This window comes from Triturus cristatus, chromosome 11 (assembly GCF_964204655.1).
Source record: "Triturus cristatus chromosome 11, aTriCri1.1, whole genome shotgun sequence".
In the NCBI taxonomy this organism is placed as follows: Eukaryota; Metazoa; Chordata; class Amphibia; order Caudata; family Salamandridae; genus Triturus; species Triturus cristatus.
In genome coordinates this window covers 856,672,223-856,696,601 of record NC_140594.1, presented here as the reverse complement: position 1 = coordinate 856,696,601, position 24,379 = coordinate 856,672,223, and the positions used below count along the sequence as shown (strand labels likewise).

At 43.8% G+C, this 24,379-nt stretch overlaps 1 protein-coding gene across 3 annotated transcripts in view; it reads left to right on the top strand.

The window, feature by feature from the left end:
* Positions 1–24,379, top strand: part of DGKD (diacylglycerol kinase delta) — a 755,036-nt gene that overhangs the window by 22,155 nt on the left and 708,502 nt on the right. For all 3 annotated transcript variants that reach the window (XM_085634674.1, XM_085634676.1, XM_085634675.1), the window contains exon 2: positions 10,854–10,964. In XM_085634674.1, coding sequence (XP_085490800.1) covers positions 10,854–10,964 — 111 coding nt within the window. The remainder of the gene's footprint in view (positions 1–10,853; positions 10,965–24,379) is intronic.

Sequence of the window (24,379 nt, the reverse complement as noted above, 5' to 3'; positions counted from 1 at the left end):
TCTTTAAAGATGACAGCCAGCCCCCCCCCTCGTCCTGTTATCCTGTCTAGCCTGGAGATTTTATAACCCGACGGGACAGCCAGGGAAATAATCGGGTCAGAGGAATTGTCAAGCCAGGTCTCCGTTACAAAAAGAAAGTCCAGTGACTTGTCGTCCAAAAGCTCAAATACATCCGTGTGATGCTTTTTCAAAGAGCGGACGTTGAGCAACGCCGCCGAGAAGACAAAATCCTCATTAATTGTAGAAGTCGCCACAGTAGTACCCAGCTGCAGCCGAAAGCCACAGGCAGAACATACAAAGTCACGTACCCCTTGGAGATCAGGAAAGATCCGATGATCACAGCAGGGACCACGCAGCTGAAGAAGCTGCTCACTAGAGTATGGACTGAGACGTGAATCATAGGCACCAAAACGGGCAGCATAACTAGCCCCGGCCCCAGACGTGCCGCTGACGGGCGCAGACGGGCTTGCCTTAGGCGCGCCTTTGGCGCGCCTTTGGCGCGCCCGCTGCGCTCGTCCGCTGCGCGAACGCGCAGCGTCCATTGAAATAGTGCCGGTGGGCTAGAGACTAGAGCGCGTACAAAACAAAATGGCGCCTGTCTCTATGCCGCCGGTAGTGAGGGGGGACTCTCACTACAAAAATTGGAGATGTACTGAGCCCAATTCAATCTGTCATCTGACAGAATGTGCAAATCAGCGCAAAGAAGGGTTTGTGCAATTAGACATACAACAAGTTTCAGGAATAATAGCAGGAACAGCAAATAGACACGTAAAAACGATCAGGTAAAAATAATGATTTTAAAATGTGCAAATTACGCAACAGCAGCCAAGGACTATCATAAAATCACAATTGTTCACCAAACGCGGGAGAGCCCGCTAAAACACAAGATAAAAGCGTGGGTTACAGTGAGTGTCAGCCCTCAAGCCCGTATTACATGCTCCCAAGGAAACATTTTTTAAAAAGAGTTTTAAAAAAGGCTGGTTTTAGACAGGCCAAGGTAGCTTTACTGTACCTGAAACTTTCCGCAGATATTTTAACATTGCACTGCACTGTAAACTTTCTAAGAGTAGCGATGCGCCTTAGGAACACAAGAGGGGATATGTGAACTGTGTACTATGAGTTTTTTCCCCCCTTTTTTATGATACTGGAGCACTTTAACAACCTTTGGCTGTTCACATAATGCATATTCACTTTTTTGAATATGACTTATTATCAACGTTAGGCCCCGCGTCCCCCATGTATTGCACATGCACTTTTAGCAAATTACACAATTTTAGACGTGCTTTCTGATACACTGAGGAAGTCTGGGGGGGAAGTGGAGCGCTGTATGTACTGTAATGCTGTTTTAACCAGAATAACTGCCCGTTTTTCACATTGTAATGTTCGTCTCTATTTATCTAATGGCTTGTACTGTATTTTTTATCTGTGTTTTTATGGCCGTTTCGGCCGAAATAAAGATTCTTGTTGTTGTTGTTGTTGACTGACACTGACTGACTGACACTGACTGACTAACACTGACTGACTGACACTGACTGAATTCCTGGAAGGGACCGAGAGCAATGGAGGGGAAAAGCAGGACCAAGGGAGAGAGCAACACAGAGCGTGAGGGAGAAGCAAATGAGAGAGAGTGTACAGCATACGAGGGAGAGAGCAACACAGGTAGGGAGTTTGGCAGGGGAGAAGCAAATTAGGGCAATAGCTAGAACACATATGCACTGCCAGAGAGTACTTAATAAAAAAGATAAAGTCCTTTCCTAAAAGTGAGCAGTGGAAGGATACAAGGCAGCCAATCGAAAGGATGGTAAAGAGGATATGCACAAAAACTGAAACAAGAGGAAGGGAAGCCATCAAATAAGAAAAAAGCAAATAAGATCGACATTAAAGCCAACCAATGGAAGCAATGGGCATGCCCTGAGCCCCCTAAGTTTCTTGATATAGTCTAAAAAAGGCCTTTTGCAACCAAACAGCTAAAAGCTATCTGTATCATGGAAGGCGATGGAATTTTGTATCCCTGTACATCATGCTAAACTAACAGTTTGCTACATTCCTTGCACTCTGAAGTGACCTCAGTGACATGTTAAATTTAGTGGTCTACTGCACCCAGTGTGAATTAAATGGATGTGATATTGCTTAGACATGTGTAAGACCCCTAAGTCATGAATGGAAGCACCAATAACGTTTTTTCCCCTAAACGAACGACAAAATCTAGCCCATAGTCTTTTAGGTTTGTTGCTGTAGACTTGTTCTGCCTCTGGTCATGTGTTTAGTCTATGGCCTATATTTGTGTTGTGAAGAGATGGCTAGATGTGTTGCAATATGTTATGTATGTTGTATGCGACATGGTATCATTATTTGCATATTATGTAGAATGTTGTGGAGGGCAGAGTAGGTTTATGAAACTAAGCATTAGTAAACTGTCCGCATACTCCAGCAAGACAGCTGATATTAATGAATCAGAGCAAAATCTGCTATCCACGATATAATACTTTTTTCATTAGAGGAAGAACTTTCTTGCGCAGTTATCAGTTATGAAACCCTCCATCAGGCTACCTAAGGACAAAGAAGATCACATATTGTTCTCAGAGATGTCATTAAAAGTCGAAAACCACATGTACCGTAAAATTCAGTAACATTTATACATTGAAATAGCATTTGATCCTAAAATTCTGTAATATTTTTACATTGCATAACATTTGAATAAAACAATCCCTCAACTGATGCCCCATTAGTCCTCTGTCAAATTCTTTTAAACTACCCCTCGTCCCACCCATCTGGACAGCTCTTAACCGGCTTGATGCATGGTCCATCCGTGCTATAGAGATTTGGTCAGATGCTCTTCAGCCTAATAGCTAGATGTCAAGGAGTCTTGGATTTACTTAAGATTATTTTCCATTTCTTCGGGGGATTTAATGGAAGCTGTTGTGATGGATTCTGAACTTCAAAGTCCACTGTGGAAACATATTTGGAAAAGTAGCAATTGAACACATTTTAGGACTTTACCAGCATATAAAAAAATAGAACGAACAGTGTAATCATGGACATTCGTTTGGTGCACCTCTGCCTTGGATATGGCCTCTTAGCGCTGTGTCATCTGGAATGTGCTTTCCTCTGTAGCTGTGACATTTTGTGCAGATCACAGGCCGGGTGGTTATGTTTAGTGTGCCATGGTTAGTTTGTGAGCTTTATAGCTTTCCAGTGTGTGCAATGGTTGTGGGGCATAGAACAGCCTGGGAATTTTAGTAAAGCACTAGACCACCTCACTTTGTTTTAGCTCTCTTGTTGTATTTGTGTGTGCTTCTGTGCGTGCATGTGCGCACATGGTGGTTAAGTGGGATTGTACTTTGTAAACACCTTAACGATGCCAAAGGAACTATGCCTTTGGCGGACAATCCGTTAATCCCACCACTGATGGAAAACCAAGCGCAGGCGCGAGCTCGGGTACACAATGTTCAGGTAGGACAGGACCTTTTCCTCCTGGGACACCTTTCTCACACTACAGCAAATGTGCGGGCCCACATCCCCATCATTGTCGGATATGCTGCTTTACTATCCGATACGGGCAACCTGTCGACGGAAATTTGAAATATTTCCGGTGCCCCCCGCAGCTGGCTGCACTAGAAAACATTCTCACTGTAGGAACAGGCCGCAGGCTGATCACACGACTATACACAACCACACAAAAGGATCACCAGATTACGGCGTCGATGGCCCGTGCCGCTTGGGAAGACGATCTGGGTGGGAACCTCACAGATGAACAGTGGGCCTTCAGCTGCAGACAGTTGGAGCAGCTGACCCCGAATTATCTTCTCCGGTTAATTCACTTTAAGTACATACACCGGTTCTACAGAACTCCCGTACAACTACGACGTATGGGGCTGCGCCCTGATGACAACTGTTGGAAATGTGGAGCGCCACAAGCAACATTCATACACTTGGCATGGCAATGTAGGCCAATAGCATGCTTCTGGTCTCAAATACTACACTATATAGGTAGCATTACTGGCTTAACTCAACCTTGCACGCCCCAGGTGGCACCCTTGGGGATTGTCCCTCATATACCGACGAAGGCAAGGAAACTGCTAGCTATTATATTATTGATGGCAAAGAGACAGGTGGCACTGCACTGGGGAGCTGTGCATCCCCCAACCACGAAGGAGTGGGTCAAGGAGGTAACTTATTGTAAAACCCAGCTGGTGGAATACTGGGAGCTATTGCCGATGCTCTCCCGCCCCAGAGAGCCATTTGTGAGCTGGCTGGGAATTCTGGATATTGTGGACATTTAGGTGGTGTTGAAGTTTTATAATACCACACAATATGAGAGGTGCTGGAGGGAGTGCTGCAGCTTACGGGACAAGATGTATAAGTGGAGGACATATGTGTTGATTATCTTCTATCCTGCTTACCTGGCTCTGCTACTGGGCCGAATGCGTAAAGAACTGTTGTACTGTATCATATTTACAATCACCTGAAACATGACCAAATGAACAAGGAAATGCTCATGATAATGTCACATTAGCTGTTACTGCTTCACTGTTAGTAGACGGGCTGAACTGTACCATATAACTGAGTAAGAAATGCCACTGTTTTGTATTTCTGTTTGAAAATGCAAATAGAATAAAAGATGCCAACGGAAGGTTGGTATGAGAAACACTTTTTGCTAGAAGAAACACACAGAAAATAGTGATAGTAGACAGCCAAGGAAATAGTTCAACTGTGAGCAGAAAAAACAATTGACATCTCATAGGCTATCATTAGATCTATCAAAAACTGGGTTAAAACCTGTCGCAGAAAAATCCCTTAAGGGATAAATGCTAAACATTGTGTTAAAGTTTGAAATGGAAACCGTGGTTAATACAAACAGTCAGAAGTTCTGAAAAGTAGTCACTTTGGTAACAACTCAAATATAGAAATATCTAGGTTTATCTGATGTCCCCTGTCCTGGTAATTCAAGCTGCCCTGTAGAGGCAACTTTGGAAAGCTCAGTGAAAGATAGATGAGGTTCCAAAACGTGCTGTTATATCTCCTGTGGTCTGAAGGCATTGTGGGACAATCAATTTTATTTTCTTTCCCACCACTAAATTCTGAATAGACAAAATTATGGACACACAGGAAACACATGATGGTGATCTAACTTAGTGCTAGCCTGTGCTTTTGGGGTATGGAGAGTGGGTGGAAAGATAATATATAATTCTTGTTTCCAAGACGGAGGAGAGGTAATATAGTGCTGGCTAGGAGATGAGTTGGCAACACTAGTAAAGAGTTCCTGTTCTGAGTGACTAGGCAACAGAGGTGGAATGCTGGCGATGAGGCTGCACTGGTTGCTGAGAGGCACTGCTGTGATGACCATCGCCTTTCTGAGAGTGGCAAAATTAACATAAATAAATATTCCTTCAAGAGAGTGGTTTTAGGATTGGTTAGTGAAAGCAACATACATACTTTGCGATCCTTTCTGTAGTTCAGACCAAAAACTAACTTGACACTGCACACAGTGCATTGCTTGAAATTACCAATACATATAACTTCTCTGTCTTGTAGAAGCTCTGCAAAAAGGAACAGGATGGTTAATGGTCTAATCTGAACAGTGGCGGCTCGCCGAGGGAGTGCTGTGGGGCAGTGGGGCGGGGCAGGGTTGGGGGGGGGGGTAGTGGAGACCGACATAAGATGGACCAGAGTAAGTTAAGCAATTAAATAAATAAAAAATGTACCTTGCGCGCGCTGCATCGCCAACTCGGCGGTGCAGCACGCACAAGGTAAATTGTTTATTTAATCACCAAATACTGGGGGACATATAAGACATTTTTAAATCACTGGTTCATTTCTTATAAATTGATGAATTTACACTGATGAGGGGCAATCCATTGTTTAGGGGGAATTGGTTTCATATGCCTTATCAGGTTAAGGAATGACAATAATTTGTAACAGTCAGCAGCCTCTTCCATGTCATCATTCCAATAATTAAAGTATCATTACACTTGTACCTTGGTACTAACAACACCTGAATTATTTCTTACAGTTTTGGTTCAAACTTGGGAATTTTGTTTTCACGTTTTCACATCTTCTAATGCCAGCAAAACACTCCCCATCCAATTGGCCCCTCTCACCCTTATTTTATTAGCTGCATTTTCAATTAACTTTGCTATCATTTTTCATAGCTTTTACTCTTTCTTTATTCAAATGTCATCTGTTTGTTGTAATATCGAGTTCAACTATACCAGCTCATACGATTTCTTCTTGCTTGACTATTCATGCTACCCAGCTGCTGACCCTAAACTTTATGCTTCTGTCCCATTGGTCGAAGTTTTCATGCTATTACTCCGCATACGTTTTTCTTCCTTTTTTCTGTATGATTTCCAAAGTAAAATTAAAAAAAATTAAACCTTTTACAATGCATGCAATGCAGCATAGGGAAGACTTATGTTATCTAGCATAGTAAATTCGGTGTCAGAAGTGAGCAGATTACAAATACCTTTCTGAACCTTCCTCATATTAAACCACCATTTCAGTCTACACTCTCTAGTCTTGTAAATCTTCAAACCCATTGACTGAATGAATTAATTTTATTCATGATCAATTACTTAAAATCATTACATGAAACAACAAACACAGTATTTCCTGGTTACAAATAATACAGATGTTAAAACCGTATTAAAGGACTGTCGGCATTGCTTTTTAAAAGAAATAGCATTGCGACCAAGCAGCATGCATATTAACTCTTCTTAACATACAACTGGAAGCAGATTTTTAATTTTTTATGATAAAATATGATTATATCATTTTTTTATCAAAGAGTTAAAGCAAAAGATAAAGTGCAGACTGCTTGTGGTGTGACGTGACTGGCAGCGAGGGCAAAATTGTCTTTGCATATGTCCTTTAAGGCATGCAGGATGCATTATTCAGTAAGGTGCAAGGGAAAGGAGGGCAGGGTGGGACTCTGGACTCTGGGAAAGGAAGAAAACGTGTGGGTCATGTGAGTCTAGACCAATGTCATCCAGATGTAGGAGTGCAGATCGAATGGTGTCAGTAAATTTTCCCAGCCTTGCTAAAGTGTTTAGAGTGTTATTGGAGAAACATTGGTATGAGACTTTTCTACAAGTTCTTATTCCATTGGCACGGTATAAGAGTATTAAAAGGTGGTGACGGTGACTGGTGAGTTTGGGGCAACAGCACGGTAGGTGGAGCTACATTCCCTACGGTAGTTAGGAAGTGTGCAGGATATTGCCTTATCCTTCTTTACCCAAGAGGGTTTGTAATCCATGATTGGTAGGGAAAGAAGCCACATGTATATAATTTTCCTACATGTGTGGGTTTTGAGGGTTTGGTGAAAATAGGGCTGGGCTTTTCCCAGCATGTAGGAGGCATCAAGTGTCTCAGAAGTGGGGCAGCAACGGAGACTTGACCTGCACGCCCACTGCCCTTTTCCAGGCTGAGAAAGGTATGTCCGGGCAGTGTACATTTTCATGTTGTTAATTGTCTTTGCTAGATAGGCTTCCCATGGGGAGTCCCCTGCCTCGAAGAGTATTTTGAGTTGTGCTTTGAGTGTTTCTCGGGCCCGTAGGGTCCTGATGTAGTATTTTAATAGGTCCACATGGCTTTCGAGGTCCATGCTCCCAAGGCCTAGCTTCAGTCTCAGACTCGTTCTTCTGGCTTGCTGAGGTGCATGAAAGATTTTTTAGTTTGCTGAAATTTGTGTGTTCTTTAGTTATGTTTCCTGTATGCCAGGAAAGGCTAGATTGCCATAGTTTAGGTCTGGAATCAGTTTCGCTCTCAGGACTTTTAGAATTGGTTCTGCGGTTGGGCTTTGCAGGTGACTGTTGAGACGTTTCAGGCTATGAGTGACTCCCGCACTCTTGGTTTTGAGATGCTTTAGATGAGCCATAGGTTTGGCCCCTTTGGTGAACCGCACCCTTAGATAGTTATAGCTTTCAACAGTTGTTATTTGTAGGTCCCCGAGCTGCCAGTATGCGTGTTTCTTATGAGGGATATTACCCAAAGATGATAATTTTGTCTGTCCCTGGTTCACCTGAAGTTTGTTGGCCTTGTTGAACTTGTGAAGTGTGTCATGGGCTGTATGTAGACCTGTTTTAGTGTGATCCACGATCACGATATCTTCTGCATACTGTAACTAGGCTGGAGCCTTCCGTTGCTTTGCCCAGGTCGGCCGAGTAAAGATTGAAAAGGAGGGGGGCCACCACGCAGCCCTGTTTTAATCCATTGTTGGTTAGGAATTTTGCAGTTGCTGTTGTGGGGCCTGACCCATTGTCTTTTCTAACAGAACAGAACTCATTAAAATCCCCCTGCCACAAGATCCTCTCCCAGGACCTTCCGCCACATGTCCGTTAAGAGCTCTGAACTTTGTATCCACTGAAAGGCTACAAGCCTCCTAGAAAGAAGTAGGGAGCGTGCCACAAATTTGAATCTTAAATTGCATTCCTTTGGTTTCAGGTGTAATCTGAGTGTGCTAGTGTACAGGTGATTATGATGCCAACATAACTCTGATGCATCACAACCGTTTCCCTGAATTTATTATAACAGGACAGGCCCGCACCATAAGTATAAAGTCAGTGTACTCATACCGACATCGCGGTCTTTTTCCTGCCTCAAGTATGACGTGTATTTATTGTGGGGTGCAGGAGTGTGGTAGACCCTATGTAGAAATTTAAATTTGAGTATATTTGGATCTGGAGTTGCTTGTAGCCTCCTTATGGTTTCCAGGGAATCTTTTCTCAATCTGCTGCACATGCTAGGTCATCGAAGTCTCTTTTACACTTAATCACCAATCAACCAGGGTGCGTTAGGCCAATCCCTACATATTGCATGGTACAGCTGAGACATAGATATCCTCCCTCCCACCACATCATGCAGTTCAGCTAAAGCACTGGATTTCTGGTGATCATCCTGGCATAGACAAGGAGTTCACCCAAGTGGACCACATACTAATTCCTGTCTTTGGCAAATATATAGAGGTCACCCATCAGGAGGCAACCTCCTCTATCTACTGCTCAGCACTCGTCTTATGACACAGTGTGTTGAAGTGTGATAGGCCCTATAGTCCTGACTCCACTGTGAATGGTACACTTTCCCTCACCATCTTAAACACAGATCCCAGATCTGCAACATAAGCAAAATCAAGTTTGGCGTTTCAGGACCTAGCTTCCTCAAGGATAGATACATACATAGACTTCAGGTCCTTTACACCATAAGAACCAGCTAAAGTATCATCTAACCATTTAACTAGGTACTACAATTGAAATGCTAGATATTAGCATTCAAACTCTGGGAGGGTTTGGACCCCCACTTCATGGAGAAGCCCAACCGTATTGAACTTAATCCTAGGCTGGAACTGTCTTCCTAGCTCCAACATCTGTGAATTCAGAATTCAGTCAGTGTGCCGGGACATCAATCTCGGAAGCAAGCACTTCGCTCCCTGAAACATATACAAGCATCTGTGTCGAATCCCCATCTTTACCAACACAGTCTTTCCGATAGGTGACAGTGCTAGCCAGGAAGAGTCTAAATGGCACACTACCTCCAACACTCGACCAGTATTTAGTGTTACATTGTCTCTAATGACTGGGTTACTCTGATACCCAGGTATTTCAAGTCTCTGGGTTGCAAAACAATCCCAACTCTGGTAGGTCGTTTGGAGTTCTGTGGGCCATCACCCTTAATGGAAGTAGTCTGAACTTCGACCAGTTAGGCCCAATGCCTGGCAAGGTCTCATAATAATTTAACAGTCTGAGCATATCTGGAACCACCCTCTCGGGGTCTCTTAAATAAAACAATGTATCATTTGCGTACAGGTTTTACTGTGTGGGTCTTATTTCCAATTCTGGTGTTCCAGTCCTACAACTCGGTTCCTTGAATCCTAGCCAGAGGTTCATTGATGAGTGCAAAAATAATTGAGACAGACAGCAGGGTTTCCCAGTCCATTCTTCTCTATTCTCAACCATCTGACATCACTCTCCGATTAGTCTGTCTTCAATGTCCCTTTTCTTCTGATATCCAAATCACAGTTCTCTTTCCACATCCCATCTCTCTACACTGGCTACCCTTTCTATTTAGCGTACATGTCTATTCCTCTCCACTGTTTTTAATTGAATTCCGGGATTCTGCCACATCGTCCAAAGCATCATCATACATACTTTACTCCCAGCACCCTTTTGTCGTCTTAAGGGGTGCAGGTACACACTCTCTTCCATATTTCCTCCATCCCTGTTCCTGCTCATTGTCCATCACTTCATGAAAATACCTTGACATTATCTTTCCCCGTATGTATGTTACTTATGTAGCACAACTCGATTTCAAAGCAGTGGAGCACTGCACAAGACTGGGAATTTTAAAGAGGGCGCTGAGGAGAGATTTATAGGGAGAGTCAGAGATTGATGGAGACTGGCAGAGGTCCTGTGGGGATGTTGATAAAGCAGTGTGAATGGGAATTGTAGATGTAGGTACGTCTATTCTTATCACTTTTCATTAATTACCTTAAAGCCAACCCCTTTGTCACTTGCCTTTCAGAGTCGTTTCCCTACATTAATATCTTGTTAATTTTTATTTGTTATTTTATCTGATTAAATTGGTCTTTCCTTTAATAGTGTACAGGGCTTTTGTGAAGGCACATAGTTTTCAGTCTGAATGTGTGATGAAAACATAAACTTCAGTGTGGGGTGAGGAGGCATGTGATGGATGACATTTAAGAGACTGGTCAGTGAGAGAGTGCTCAGTGTGAGTCATCGCTGTGAGCTTGGTGTATAAAATTGTACTCGGAAATGGTATGTTTGGCACACCTTGGTCATTGTCCAATTGAAATGTCGTGCTTAGCAGTCCTTTCTGACTTTTCTTCTCACTCTCTGCAGGCCATACTAAAGGAGGGGCTGTTGATGAAACAAACAAGTTCATTTCAGCGATGGAAGAGGCGGTATTTCAAGCTGCGTGGGAGGACGCTCTATTATGGAAAGACAGCCAAGGTGAGATTCTGAGTGTGTGACAATGTGTGTACAATGCATGCGAAGATCACTCACCTTTCCAAAGACTAAAGGGCCGATTCCGATGTCGGACGGACCGGAGTCCGTCCGACATGGATCAGGATCTGGAATCAAACGACCTCTTGTTGTCCTCGGCTCTGAAAGAGCCGGCCGGGGGAGTACTGAAGGGCTTCCGTCTGGCCGACGGGCTTGAGCCTGTCGTAAGCCATCGGGAAAACCGAGTTGGATTCCTTTCCGACCGAGCCCATCGGAAAGGAATCTGAACGGGCAGGCCCGATGCGGTTAGGATGGCTCTGACCGAGGGTCGGAGCCATTCCCAACTGCATCGGAATCTGGCCCTAAGATGTTAAAGCCATTTGTGTATGATGCAGTGAACTCAAATAATCATTGTAAATAACTAAACACACAAAGTGAGGGCATGCCAGAAAATAACACCAGACTCATCTATTCTCCCTCTGTGTCGTCGTCCCAGCAGAAATGTTTAAATCCATTCCAGGGCAGTCCCTGGAACTTACTGTTTAATCCTTTAGCCTTCTTAAAGGGAAACCATGGCCCATTTTGTGGAAGTCCACAGAATTAGGATTGTTTGCTGGCTTTCATCTATGGTAATGAGAAGCTCCTCTTCAGTGTTTGCGACTCCCCTTAAGGTACCTCTCATGAGTCTGAACCAGTGTCTATTCATGCAATACATTATGTTGCTTCTCACTCTTGTTTTGTGATTCTTTACTCCTGTATCTTGCGGGGTATGAAAGATTGGTGTTGGTCTGTACTTAAGTAGATTCTCAGGTTCCACTGTTGCTGTATTTAGGTGTGGGGCTGTTATTGCTTGTTTAGTGTACTCTGCATTGAAATGTTTTGTTATTTCTGGGCCTTTTGGGCCCTTGAGGCAGGATATGAGTCACCTGGCATGTTTGGAGGTATTGCTCTAGTCACCCAGGTTGCTCCTCTTTTCTGCTGTCATGTAAGGAGACCAAAATAAAGCAGTGGATAACTGGACTAAAGAGATGACAACTGTTCAAGCTTCTTGGCTATATACTCCTTGAAATGTCATTAGTTTTGCTTAATAGAAGGTCCTTATTGTGCTCTTGGGTCATTTATGAAATGTTTTTCAATGCTCACAGGTTTGTTATTTCACAGAAAATATTGAAGCTTTCTCTAGCTTTGTAGATTTAGTTGGCATAATGCTCCCTTTTGTGTGCTCATTCCTGCTATGGTATCCCCTTTAGTAGATGCTGCATGGGTTTTTTCACCTGTGTCGGAAAGGCAGGCACAGAAAGGCAGTGGGAAACTGCTATTGTACCCCCTCAGCCTGAAAGAGCCGGCCGGGGGAGTACTGAAGAGTTTCCAGATGGCGGAGGGGCTTGAGCCTGTCGGAAGCCATCGGGAAAACCGAGTTGGATTCCTTTCCGACCGAGCCCATCGGAATGGCTTGGTCGGAAAGGAATCTGAAAGGGCAGGTCCGATGCGGTTAGGATGGCTCCGACCGAGGGTCGGAGCCATTCCTAACTGCATCGGAATCTGGCCCTAAGATGTTAAAGCCATTTGTGTATGATGCAGTGAACTCAAATAATCATTGTATATAACTATACACACAAAGTGAGGGCATGCCAGAAAATAACACCAGACTCATCTATTCTCCCTCTATGTCATCGTCCCAGCAGAAATGTTTAAATCCATTCCAGGGCAGTCCCTGGGACTTCCTGTTTAATCCTTTAGCCTTCTTAAAGGGAAACCATTGCCCATTTTGTGGAAGTCCACAGAATTAGGATTGTTGCTGGCTTTCATCTATGGTAATGAGAAGCTCCCCTTCAGTGTTTGCGACTCCCCTTAAGGTACCTCTCATGAGTCTGAACCAGTGACTATTCATGCAATACATTATGTTGCTTCTCACTCTTGTTTTGTGATTCTTTACTCCTGTATCTTGCGGGTATGAAAGATTTGGTGTTGGTCTGTACTTAAGTAGATTCTCAGGTTCCACTGTTGCTGTATTTAGGTGTGGGGCTGTTATAGCTTGTTTAGTGTACTCTGCATTGAAATGTTTTGTTATTTCTGGGCCTTTTGGGCCCTTGAGACGGGATGTGAGTCACCTGGCATGTTTGGAGGTATTGCTCTAGTCACCCAGGTTGCTCCTCTTTTCTGCTGTCATGTAAGGAGACCAAAATAAAGCAGTGGATAACGGGACTAAAGAGATGACAACTGTTCAAGCTTCTTGGCTATATACTCCTTGAAATGTCATTAGTTTTGCTTAATAGAAGGTCCTTATTGTGCTTTTGGGTCATTAATGAAATGTTTTTCAATGCTCACAGGTTTATTTCACTGAAAATATTGAAGCTTTCTCTAGCTTTGTGGATTTAGTTGGCATAATGCTCCCTTTTGTGTCCTCATTCCTGCTATGGTATCCCCTTCAGTAGCTGCTGCATGAGTTTTTTCACCTAATGCTTGGATTTGTGCTTCTGATGCTACAGTTTTCGGCCTTCCCTCTTTAAAAGTGGTGACCTCTAGGTTGCGCTTCTTTTGGTTTTGGGTAGCTTTAGTACCTTGTTTTGTGCTTTTCAGTTTGAAAAGCCACTTATATCAAGCCCCCCTACACTATTGCCTTGGAATGCCTCAAAGATTTCATGACCCTGTTGGAAGAACATTGTCCAGAATTTTAATAGTATTATCTCCGAAGCAGATTTCAGTCAGTCTAGTACCTGGCAGGCGTCTAAACAATACTCTTGTGAGTTTAAAGGACTAATTAATTGCCAGAATAACTGTTGAATACCGCAGTCTTAAATAGGTTGACAGTGTCAGGTTGCACAGTAACTTTACGCATTACTTTGAGCTTGTGTGGTTGATTATCGGCTATTTTCAAATTTTCAATAGTTAATTGAGGGACAGGGAATAATAAATGTCCAGCACACACAGTCCTTGTATCTTTTGATACTATAATACAATGTGCAGTCCCTAGTCAATGCCAGGGATCACACGTTGAGGCTCTAGGCAAATTGTGGTCAGAAGAAGTGTTTACTTAGCAGAGCAAGATCCCTCACCCACTCAAAGGCTGGCATGCTTCATCGTGCTAGCTTCTCATTGGGCTGGCGCTGCTAAGCTAAAAGTTTGGAAAATGTTATTAACTCTCAAGTTTTTCACATTGTTGAAAACCTTAACCCAACTCAGTCAGGTTTAGATCAGCCCCATGGCACTGAGACTGTGTTTGTCGCATGTTTGTACGGCATCAGACCAAATTCTGCTGTTTTGCTAATGGCGGTGTCATGTTTTCATACTTTCAGATCTACTGGCAGCCATTGACAATATTGATCACTTAATGCTGTTTCAGCAAACAGAGTTGTCTCCTCAGCACTAGGGTAAATAGAATGTTTCCTGATGGGCAAGACCTAGGCAGTTTCCCACCCTCCTTTTCAGTCTGACTCTAGTCTTCTTGAGTCGTAGTCAGCAAGAGACACTCTTGACCTCCATGCTCACTAAAGGCTATGTTGTCCCGTAACTTCATTGATTTGTTCATTTGTCCTTTTGTGCTTATGTGGGTGATGCCAGATACTCAGACTGTCAGTAAACAGGGAGATAGATTGGCCAAACTTCAATGATGGCCCTTTTATTAATAGGATCTACTTATGTTCCATTAAAATCATCCATAGCTACTAACTAATATTGTCTGTGTTGTTACAGTGATTACATTAATGGCCACCATATGCACGGTTATCAGCAGTGATAACTTCAATGCATCAGACAGACTTGCCACCGGTTATGTAAAAACAAAAAGCTGTATCAGTTGTCAATGCTTCTGCATAGGTAATACATAACAGCCATAGCTGGAATGGTTCTGGCACCATGGTAATAATATTTGTAATAAGTGTTCCCAACGCATCAATTTAGTTTTCAAATATCAACTTTAAATACATTTTGGAAAGTTAGCCATTTTTCTTCAATTAAGCATATGAGTTTTGAAAATACACAGATTTTAGCTTTGAATACGTCCTTTGAAATGTATTAAATGTGTGTGTGTATATATATCACAGCAATACCCTTTCAGGGTTAGAGTGCCCCATAAATTATGCAAAAAAGAAGCAGAGAACTCTGGGAAGTGCCTAAGTTTAGGTGGAGAGCAGCTCCTGTATAGAGCACCCTACAACACAATGGAGTGGTAAAAGGCTTTTGACATTTTATAGCTCGGTGTGGATAGCACTGTGCTAATCCATTCTTAAAGACTTTGTTGTAGAAGTGGCAAACATTTTTGTCCCAGCTTGCTTGGCGTGTATAGCACTGTGCTAATCCTATGCTTAAACACTTTACTAGAAAAACAGACATTTAAGGTGAGCTGTGTCACAGGTGTTGGAGGGTGTTCTATACAGGAGCTGCTCTCCTCCTAACTTGGGAAATACCCAGAGTTCTCGGCTTCTTTTTTGCATAATTTATGCACCACTGTAACCCTTAAAGGGTATCGCTTTGACTTATACTGGGTGACTTATACTGGGTGCTCCCTTGTTTCTGGACAAAGCTAAACCTCTCTTAAGAGCTATAATGATAGTGAAATTTGTCAGGGGTTGCTTTTATTCATTCCAGATTGGCTTGGATGGTATTTTACCAATCCAAAGCTGTAATACTGGACCTAGAGTGGTAAAAGGCTTTTGTCATTTTACAGCTTGGTGTGGATGACACTGTGCTAATCCTATGCTTAAAGACTTTTTTGTAAAAGTGGCAAAATAATTTGGCCTTTTATAGCGTTGCGTGTATAGAACCATGCTAATCCTATGCTTAAAACGTTGCTTGAAAAACAGACATTTGAGGTGAGCAGATACAGAGTGTCACTGGTGTTGTAGTTGCGATATATATATATATATATATATATATAGAAAAATATCTCCAAAACCTTTTATGATAAAAGAGCCGGCACTCGTCATGGGGTTTTCCCTGTTTATTGCGTCAGTCACATCGGACACAGGAACAAGCACAAGAGGGACCCTCTTGTGCTTGTTCCTGTGTCCGATGTGACTGACGCAATAAACAGGGAAAACCCCATGACAACGAGTGCCGGCTCTTTTATCATAAAAGGTTTTGGAAATATTTTTCTACATTTCTAGCGCTAGCGGTAGCGCTACCGTTTGAGCACCACCAGCGATCTGGCAGCACGCCAGTATACCGCAAATTGTTTGGGTATATATATATATATATATATATATATATGTGTGTGTGTGCATGTCTATATATATATATATGTGTGTGTGTTTGTATATATATATATTTATTTTCACTGAAAAAACAAAGGTTAAAGTAATGTTATAGTTCAGTGAATATGTCAGTGACAACATTTAAGTTTTGAACTAAAATATCCACATGTATGACAACACTGATGACAACTCAAATGACATTATTGATTACATCACTGATGACATCTTCCAATGAGTGTGCTAGTTTATTTTGATAGTTTACATAGTGGTGGGTAGCTACCATATTACCTCTTTACCTAATTTTGTACTGCCTGTGTTCAGCTAATGGATGTAAGTGTTTACAAAACACATGTGCTACTAGTGCATCATAGGTGTGCATAGGTAAAGAACACGTTATCCATTTTTGTATTGAAGAGTAACTGTGTGCAGATGACAGTTGACGACTTGTGTTTAGTATTCCACACACGTTTTTTGGTCCTGCAGAAAAAGATTCCAGCGGGGTAAAGATTCTATATATTAGACGCTAAGTATTATAAGCAACCTTGAGATATTATACAGAATTTTCTAAGCATAACAATTTCTGCATAACGTAAAAGGCTGTGGTTACCAGGTACTAAGCTATGTACCTATGCTTCTTTTGCTTCAGAAAATGGGCTATCTGCGAAGTTTGCACCACAGTATGGAGGCTGCAGGTAGCATAATCTTTAGCACCTTCAGACCGTGGTTATTTTAGGCGAATAGTGTCTTTTTAAAAAAGTGTTGCATTAGGGGTTTAAACCGTTATTAGTAGATACTTTTTAAAACTCTGTGGTGTATTTCTCATTAGAGTTCTTCTGTCTGCAAACAGTGTAGTAAACTCTCTCCAAAGAGTAAACACTGTTAACAGTACTCGCTTATATACTTATATCAACTTCATTCCTCAATGTAGGTTCAGTGACTGTGAGGGATTTGATACAGATAAAAGCTGTCCATAGTAGGGCATTCATTTTCAAACAGACGTTAAGTCTCTTGAAGAAGTTGGCTTTCTCTGAACAGTTGTATGCAGATTGAACACTGTGTGCAATGAGGGGTTCTCATATATCTGTGGTTATGTGAACTAGGCTACCTGTGAAGTGTATGGTATAGGGTCAATGTTGCACATAACCAATGCATGCTACACCCAGGGGAGTTGTATCTGTGAGGGTATTAATGATGCTTCATATTATTCTGAGATATTTGGCCTCTTCTTTCAGGCCTCTAATTTCAGGCCTCTAATGCCATACTAGTTTATAGAGCAATGTGTGGAAAAGAAGCTTGGATGATTTCATCAGTGATGTCATAAATGATGTCATAGAACATGTCATGAGTGATGTAATATGTGAGCTCATAACAAGTGCATGACGTGGTGGGTAAGTGATAGGTAGCCCTTCTAACTATACCTGCTGGATGTTTGTGAATATTTTTGTTCAAAATGTTAATGTTGTTACTGACGTATTCACCTAACTATAACATTACTTTAACATTCATTTTTTCAGTGAATTTGTAGTTTAAAAAAAATGTAAAGTAATATTTTATTACCATAGGTAAAGCCAGCCCCTTGCCACTCATGGCCTGCAGCCAGGCCCTGCAACTAACCCACCAAAGGAAACCAATCCCACAGCCTTCAGCCGTGAACAGCAGTGGGTTGACAACAGAGTCTGTCAGCAGTCCCAACCCACCCACCCGGAGGCAGCCGACCCCCAGCAGGCAGTCAACCTCACTCTGTGGATGGCCTTTCATTGTGTGTTGCGTGGGATTGGCCGCAGGCAGCCTTCCGGAAGAAGCCAACCCCACGCCATGCATGGCCTTTTGCTAGTGTGTGGCATGGGGTTAGCTACAGGGCCTGTGTTTTTAGCCAGGCCCTGCCGCGATCTCCCCGCAGGGAGCCAACCCCACGCTGCACACAGTCTTTGGCCGTGTGCAGCAGGAGGATTGATCACAGGGCTTGGCCTGCTGCCAGGCCCAGTGGCCGAACCCTCAGCAGGCTGCCAACCCCACACCATGCATAGCAAAGAACCTACATATTAATGGGAGGGGACATGCAGCACTCTCCCCAACCCTTAATTGGCCCAGGGATCCTATCCCTCGGGCCAAATACATTTAAACAGGAGAGGAGGGCGTGCAGCCCCCTCCCTGAGCGTTAATAAGCCACAGGGACCACATCTCCCGGGGCCAGATAGAATAATAAAAATGAGAGGGGGGCGCACAGCCCCCTCCCCAAAGCTTTCTTGGGCCCTTGCGACCCATCCCCCAAGGCTAAAATTTAAGGGAAGGAGTTGGGCAGCCCCCCTCCCCAAGCATTATTAGGCCCTGGGGATGTTATCGCCCAAGGCCATATTTATTTTAAAAGGGGAGAGGTGGCATGGCCCCACCACCCTAGCCTCATTAGGCCTTGGGGACCCCATTCCCCAATGCCTCTATTTTTTTTTTAGGGGAGGAGGACGCGTAGCCCCCTCCGAACCTCAATACGGCCTGAGGACCCCATACCCCAGGGCCTTAAGTATAGAGCTCATGCCCCCCCCTCCCTAATTAGGCCCTTGGGACCCCATCCCTCAGGCACATATGTTTTTTAAAACATGTGAGGGGGGCCACGTGCCCTCCATCCCGAGTCTCATTAGGCCCTTGGGACCCCATCTCCCAGGGCCATCTTTTAAGGTCCCGCCTAGCGGTGCAGCGCATGCGCTGCTCACTTTGTGAGGCATGCAGTAGACAAGATAGTGGGGGAAGCTCCGCCTACTTTCCGCCATATTTTTGATTGGCTTCAATCATAAATGCTGCGTTTTGATTCGTTTTCGGATTGTTAGTCCCTCCTCCTGACAGCCATGTCGTCATTTTGCTCCTTCCATGGCTATCGCCCCCCTTTACTTTTAAAACTCTTTTGTTCCCTTGCCTCCCCCCGTTCCCTCCCGCAGTCCGTCACTTCCCTGCCCACCCCCCCCCCCCACTCCCGTTCCTGCCTTCTTGGATGCCCTCATTTTCGTTTACAATGCAATAGGTCTCGCATAAATACGAGTCCTATTGCATTTGTAAATGCTTGTTTTCTACTATGATTAGCTGGCTGCATTCGCACTCTATTTTGCCTGACCTGTCCAGACTCTCGCATGCGCACGATGCTTTACATCGTACGCATGCGTGCCAAATGTCTGCCTCTGCCTCTTGTTTTGTTCAACTTCAGACTGGAAGTTAATTGGCACTGGCAGCACACGCCGTTCCTGGTGGAAGGAGCTCGAGGTCAGTGTAGGAGGGATGAGGGGCTGCACTCCATTCTCGTACCGTAATGCTTAGCTGCCTTCTGACGGGTGTACGCAGACCTTCCAGTGATGCCTTTTTTCTGCATCACGTTTATCAAGTTCTCAGAATGGAAACGTAAGAGACTGTGCTTTGTACTGCCTCTTAATAGATGCAGCCTTTTGTGAAGTGGAAGGGCCGTCTCATTAAAAATATATATTGTATTTTACGCTATTTACTTTTATCTTGTATGGCGCGTTCAGCCTGATGAGGCAGTGACTTACTTGCAGTTCTCTCGAATTGTGGCAGGGTCATGTTACTGTCCCATGCTGGTAATTATGTAAATGCAGAAGTGCCTGTAGTTTCTAAAAGTATTACTTGCTGCCCTTACAAGAACCCGCAGATAACTGCTCTGTTCTGGGTGCTCTTGGCTTCCGCCACTGACAGCTGTGGTAATCAGTGTATTTGTGGGACTCATCATAATCAGTTTTTTCTGCCTTCGGAGACATGTTTTTGTAGGGCACATTACCTCTGGTAGCTCCTCCTCAGCAGTAGCATTTTGGCTTAGTACTGACAGGTTGGCTGTCAGCTTACTGCAAGAGCTCCTGGGTGGGGCTGAGGGGCTTTTCCTACCCCTAGGCCCAAAGAGCAAGTGGGTCAAGTAGTCCGGTAAAGGTGAATTTATTTTTAATGAAACTGAAGTATCAAACACAGCATACAGGCAAATAAAATGCAAATAACTTTGTAAAACTGGCAAATAAAATGACCTAATGCTAAAAATTAACAAGAAATAGGTGTCTGATTTTATTTTATATGTGCGTGTCTGAACTGTATAATTTTGTCATCTCAAAGGAAGCAATTCGAAAGCAAAAACGGACGGATTGTTCGAAATATACAGGTATTATTGCCATCTCCTCGGGCTTTAATAGTTATCTGAGCAGAAATGGGGCATGAGCAATTGCCAGCATTTAACGTCATCTTCGGAGGGGCCTAACTGATCTTAATTGCTCATCCACAAATACAGGTGTGAGGTTCAGGGGTATGACCCGAAATGCAATTAACAGAAGTTAACACCTGAAAATATGTGGACAAGAAGGCTGTTAGCACCCACGTCCCTAATCTAATAAACAACTGGTAATTTTTTTTTTTTTAAACTATAGACTGGTTTATTTCCATGCCACTGATTGTAGAATGTAAACAAACAACTTTAGATAGTATCAGCATTCTGCATGTTCTTTTTAAAATCCGATATTAACCAAATTCCTCTTGGTAGCAGCCCACTCCATCGCTCTTTCACTCGTATCTGCTGTGCATCATGCAGCACAAAAATGATGCACATAATATTAGCATTAATTCCTATGATTAGCAATCTGATTGCTGCTCCATGATCATAGTGTAATTAAATTAGAACATTCCTCTATATTTACATATGTATGTGCATATATGTGTGTCTCATAAAAACAGTTTTTTTAATTGTCTCCGTGTGATCAACGGTGGAAATTGTGAAATGGACTCCACAATAAAAGCACTAGGCAGCCCAGGTGTGGGGCAGTAAGGAACCCTGTAACAAAGAACAAGGGACATGGCTAAATGTTTATAAGGTCCAAAAAGCGAGACCTATTTGCATGGCAAATGCTTGTTTTTAAAAGGGGAGGGGACTCATGGCCCACCCACTGAGTTTTTAGGCCTTGGCGACCCCATCCCCCACGTCTTTAAGTATTTTAAAGGAGAGCGGGACACCACTCTTCGAGCCTCATTAGGCCCTGGGGTCCCCATTAAGTATTTTAAAGGAGAGGGGGCCCAAATACCTCTTTCCCCGAGCCTCATTTGGCTTTTATGATCATCCCCTAAAAGCATATTTTATTTAAATGGGAGGGGGGCCATGAAGCCCCCTCACTGAGCCTCATTAGGCCCTTGGGGGACCCCATCTCCCTGGGCCAAATTTTTTTAAAAGGGGTGCGAAGGCATTGCTCTCCCACCCAAGCCTCATTAGGTCTTGGGGACCCCATCCTTCACGGTTTTAAGTATTTTAAAGCGGAGCGGGACACCCCTACCCGTGCCTCATTAGGCCCTGGTGTCCCCATCCCCAGGGCCTTAAGTATTTTAAAGGGGAGGGGGGCCACATGCCCCCCTCCCTGAGGCTCATTAGGCTTTGAGGACCCCATCCCCCAAAAGCATATTTTATTTAAATGGGAGGTGGGCCGTGTGGCCCCCTCCATGAGCCTAATTCAGTTCAAGATTCTTTGCACCACTCACAAAATCTTACATGGCCAGGCCCCCACATACTGCAGGGGCTCTGCACATCATACGTCCCAACGCGTGTTCTGCGCTCCGCAGATCTGCATCTGGCACGCACTCCTAGGGTGCGCTGGACCAGAGCGGGGGGCGTTCATTTAGGTCCCTGGCCCCGGCCCTATGGAACTCTATTCCAATCACGACACGCAGCACACAAGAGCATTGGGCATTCCGAAAACAGATCAAAACCTGGCTGTTTTCATCCATCTAGCACCTGATCGGTGGCTTGCCGCGCTTTTGTCACCTAGGCCTTTAGAAACAGTTAATATCTGGCTGGCTTTCCATCTGGCTGCGAAACTTCACCCCGGTTATCCGCCCGTGAGCGCTGGGACGCCCCATTACTGGAGCAGCCATGCGCTATACAAGTACTCTTAACATAACATAACATAATTAGGCCTGGGGACCCCATCTCCTAGGGCCGTAATAATTTTAAAGGGAAGGGAGGGGCATGTGAACCTCCCTCCCCGAACCTCATTGTGCCCTGGGGACCCCATTCCCCAGGGCTGCAATTTCTCTTTTTTTAAGAGGCGGGGGGCCGCATGGCTCCCCCCCGCGCCTGATTTGGCCCTGGGGACCACACCCCCCAGTACTTTAGGTCTCGCCTATCGATGCAGCGCATGCGCTGCTCGCTCGCGAGACTATTGTCGTCGGTTTTGCTTTGGAAGCGGGATGAAAGCTCCACCCATGCTTCTCATTGGCGCGCTTTTGATTGGAAGGGAGGCATGTTTGTTCCCTCCCTGTCTCCTGTTTGCCGTGCCTGCTCGGATAGCAGATGTGCACGCGCACGACGTCTCTTTTGCTCGCGGCGTTTCATGCATTGTATCAGTCCAGTCATGAATCAGCAACGCGCCGCTTTCACATTCCTATTTTTTTTATATTATGTGCAAAGTGCATGCGTTCACTTTAATTTTCCTGTTGCTTGCACACGGCGTCTCTGGTGATCTCAGGTGCTGCTGCTTATTTTTACTTTAGGCAATGTTACTTGTTTCTTCCGTGGTGTCCCAGCACACACAATAGACCAGTCTCACTGTGTTCCTGTTGGGGGCTTTGCTGTACTGTGAGTACATTGAGTGATCGTGCACATTAAAGACGATAGCAATTTTGTAGCTACTTGAAGAGCACCTGAAATGGATCGTCTGCCCACACACGGTGAGCAGGCAGCAGCAGGGGCCAGGGACTGTGAGGAGGGAAGAGGCGAGCCTCCCTAGTACTAGTGTTTAGAGGTATCTGCTACAGGCTGCCTAGCACGCTAGCAAGGGCTTAGAGTACAATGGATGATGTCTTTCCCACTCAATGTATACATAATGTCAACATTGGCTATTCGGTCAACGGGTGTTTGCAAATCACAGCGTTCACCATTTGGCCCCTTGGCGATGTATGCAGACTACATTTAATATATTATGTAATACTTTATCCTGGTGCGGAGCCAGAGGTTCACATTGTGTCATGTCCGGCGGGAGTTCTTTGTTTAGTTTGCGTTTATTTTAACTATCTGATGGCATGCCGAAATAGCTCACTGACGGGCCGAGCACTTTGCAGATTGTCTTTATTGTAACAACCATATATTAAACATAAGGTGCTATACAAAAACATTAGTGTGTTGTCCGTATGAGTGTAATTCAAACAGCACAACGCAGTTGTTTTTTATATTTGGTACATGTTAACACGCTAGTATGAGTTTCAGGAAGGAAAAAGGATCTTAACAGCCTCAGAAGTTTTTTTCATCAAGTGCTGAAAACCAAGGTATGCAGGTTACAAAGTCATCAACCGAGCAGCATTCTTGGAGCTGTAGTCATTTTTCCCATTATAAATCACGGAATATGACTAATAAATCTGGGGTGGTTTAACCTGCATCGAAGGAACCCACTTTTGAGCAGATCACAAATCGGTGGCACAGGGCGTTCAAGTTGCTCCAGGTATAGGTTAGATGTTCTGAAAGGGTAATTATTGCTTTTACACTTCAGTTGTTGAAGGTATGGATTTATGAGGGAAAATTATTACTCCCGCAAGGCTTTCAGTACAAGGTGATTTGGGCATCACGCATCTGACAATGAAGCAATATGAGATAGCAGATGTAAATTAGCTGCAGAGGATCAAACAATTTGTGTCAGTGTGGGTGATGGAATGAGAACGCTGGCCACCTGGTTACACATTAACTAATCATACAACTAGATCAGAGTTTTCCATGTACATTACTGTCCACACAGGATAATAATGTTCACAAACTACTTAATCAGGGTCCTTTGCAATCGAGTCACAGCGCTGTTCTCAGCCATCCAGTCCTAGATGGAAACTCTAGAGATGGATTGATTTGTGCTCTGCAACCAGGGCAAAGTCAACCACCCCATGTCGATATAATGTCACGTATTGTGTAGTGCTTTTTGCCCTCACAGAATCATCCAAAAAGACTGGGAGATGTGGAGGAAAGGTAAACAAGCATTGGAAAAGCCAATAGGTCTCGCCTATACAAGATCTATTGGCTATGTCAATATTTTTTATCCATGCTGCTTAGCAGCCTAGCCGCTCTGCAACAAGTCTTAAAGTTTTAAAAAAATGAAAGCGCTATTACATGGCAACTTTTGTTTACTTATGCTACTGCTACGATATTTTTTTACAACAAAAAAATCTAACAAACATTATCATTTGCAACGCCAATTGCTCAAAGTTTCACTAATGCGAGACCTATTG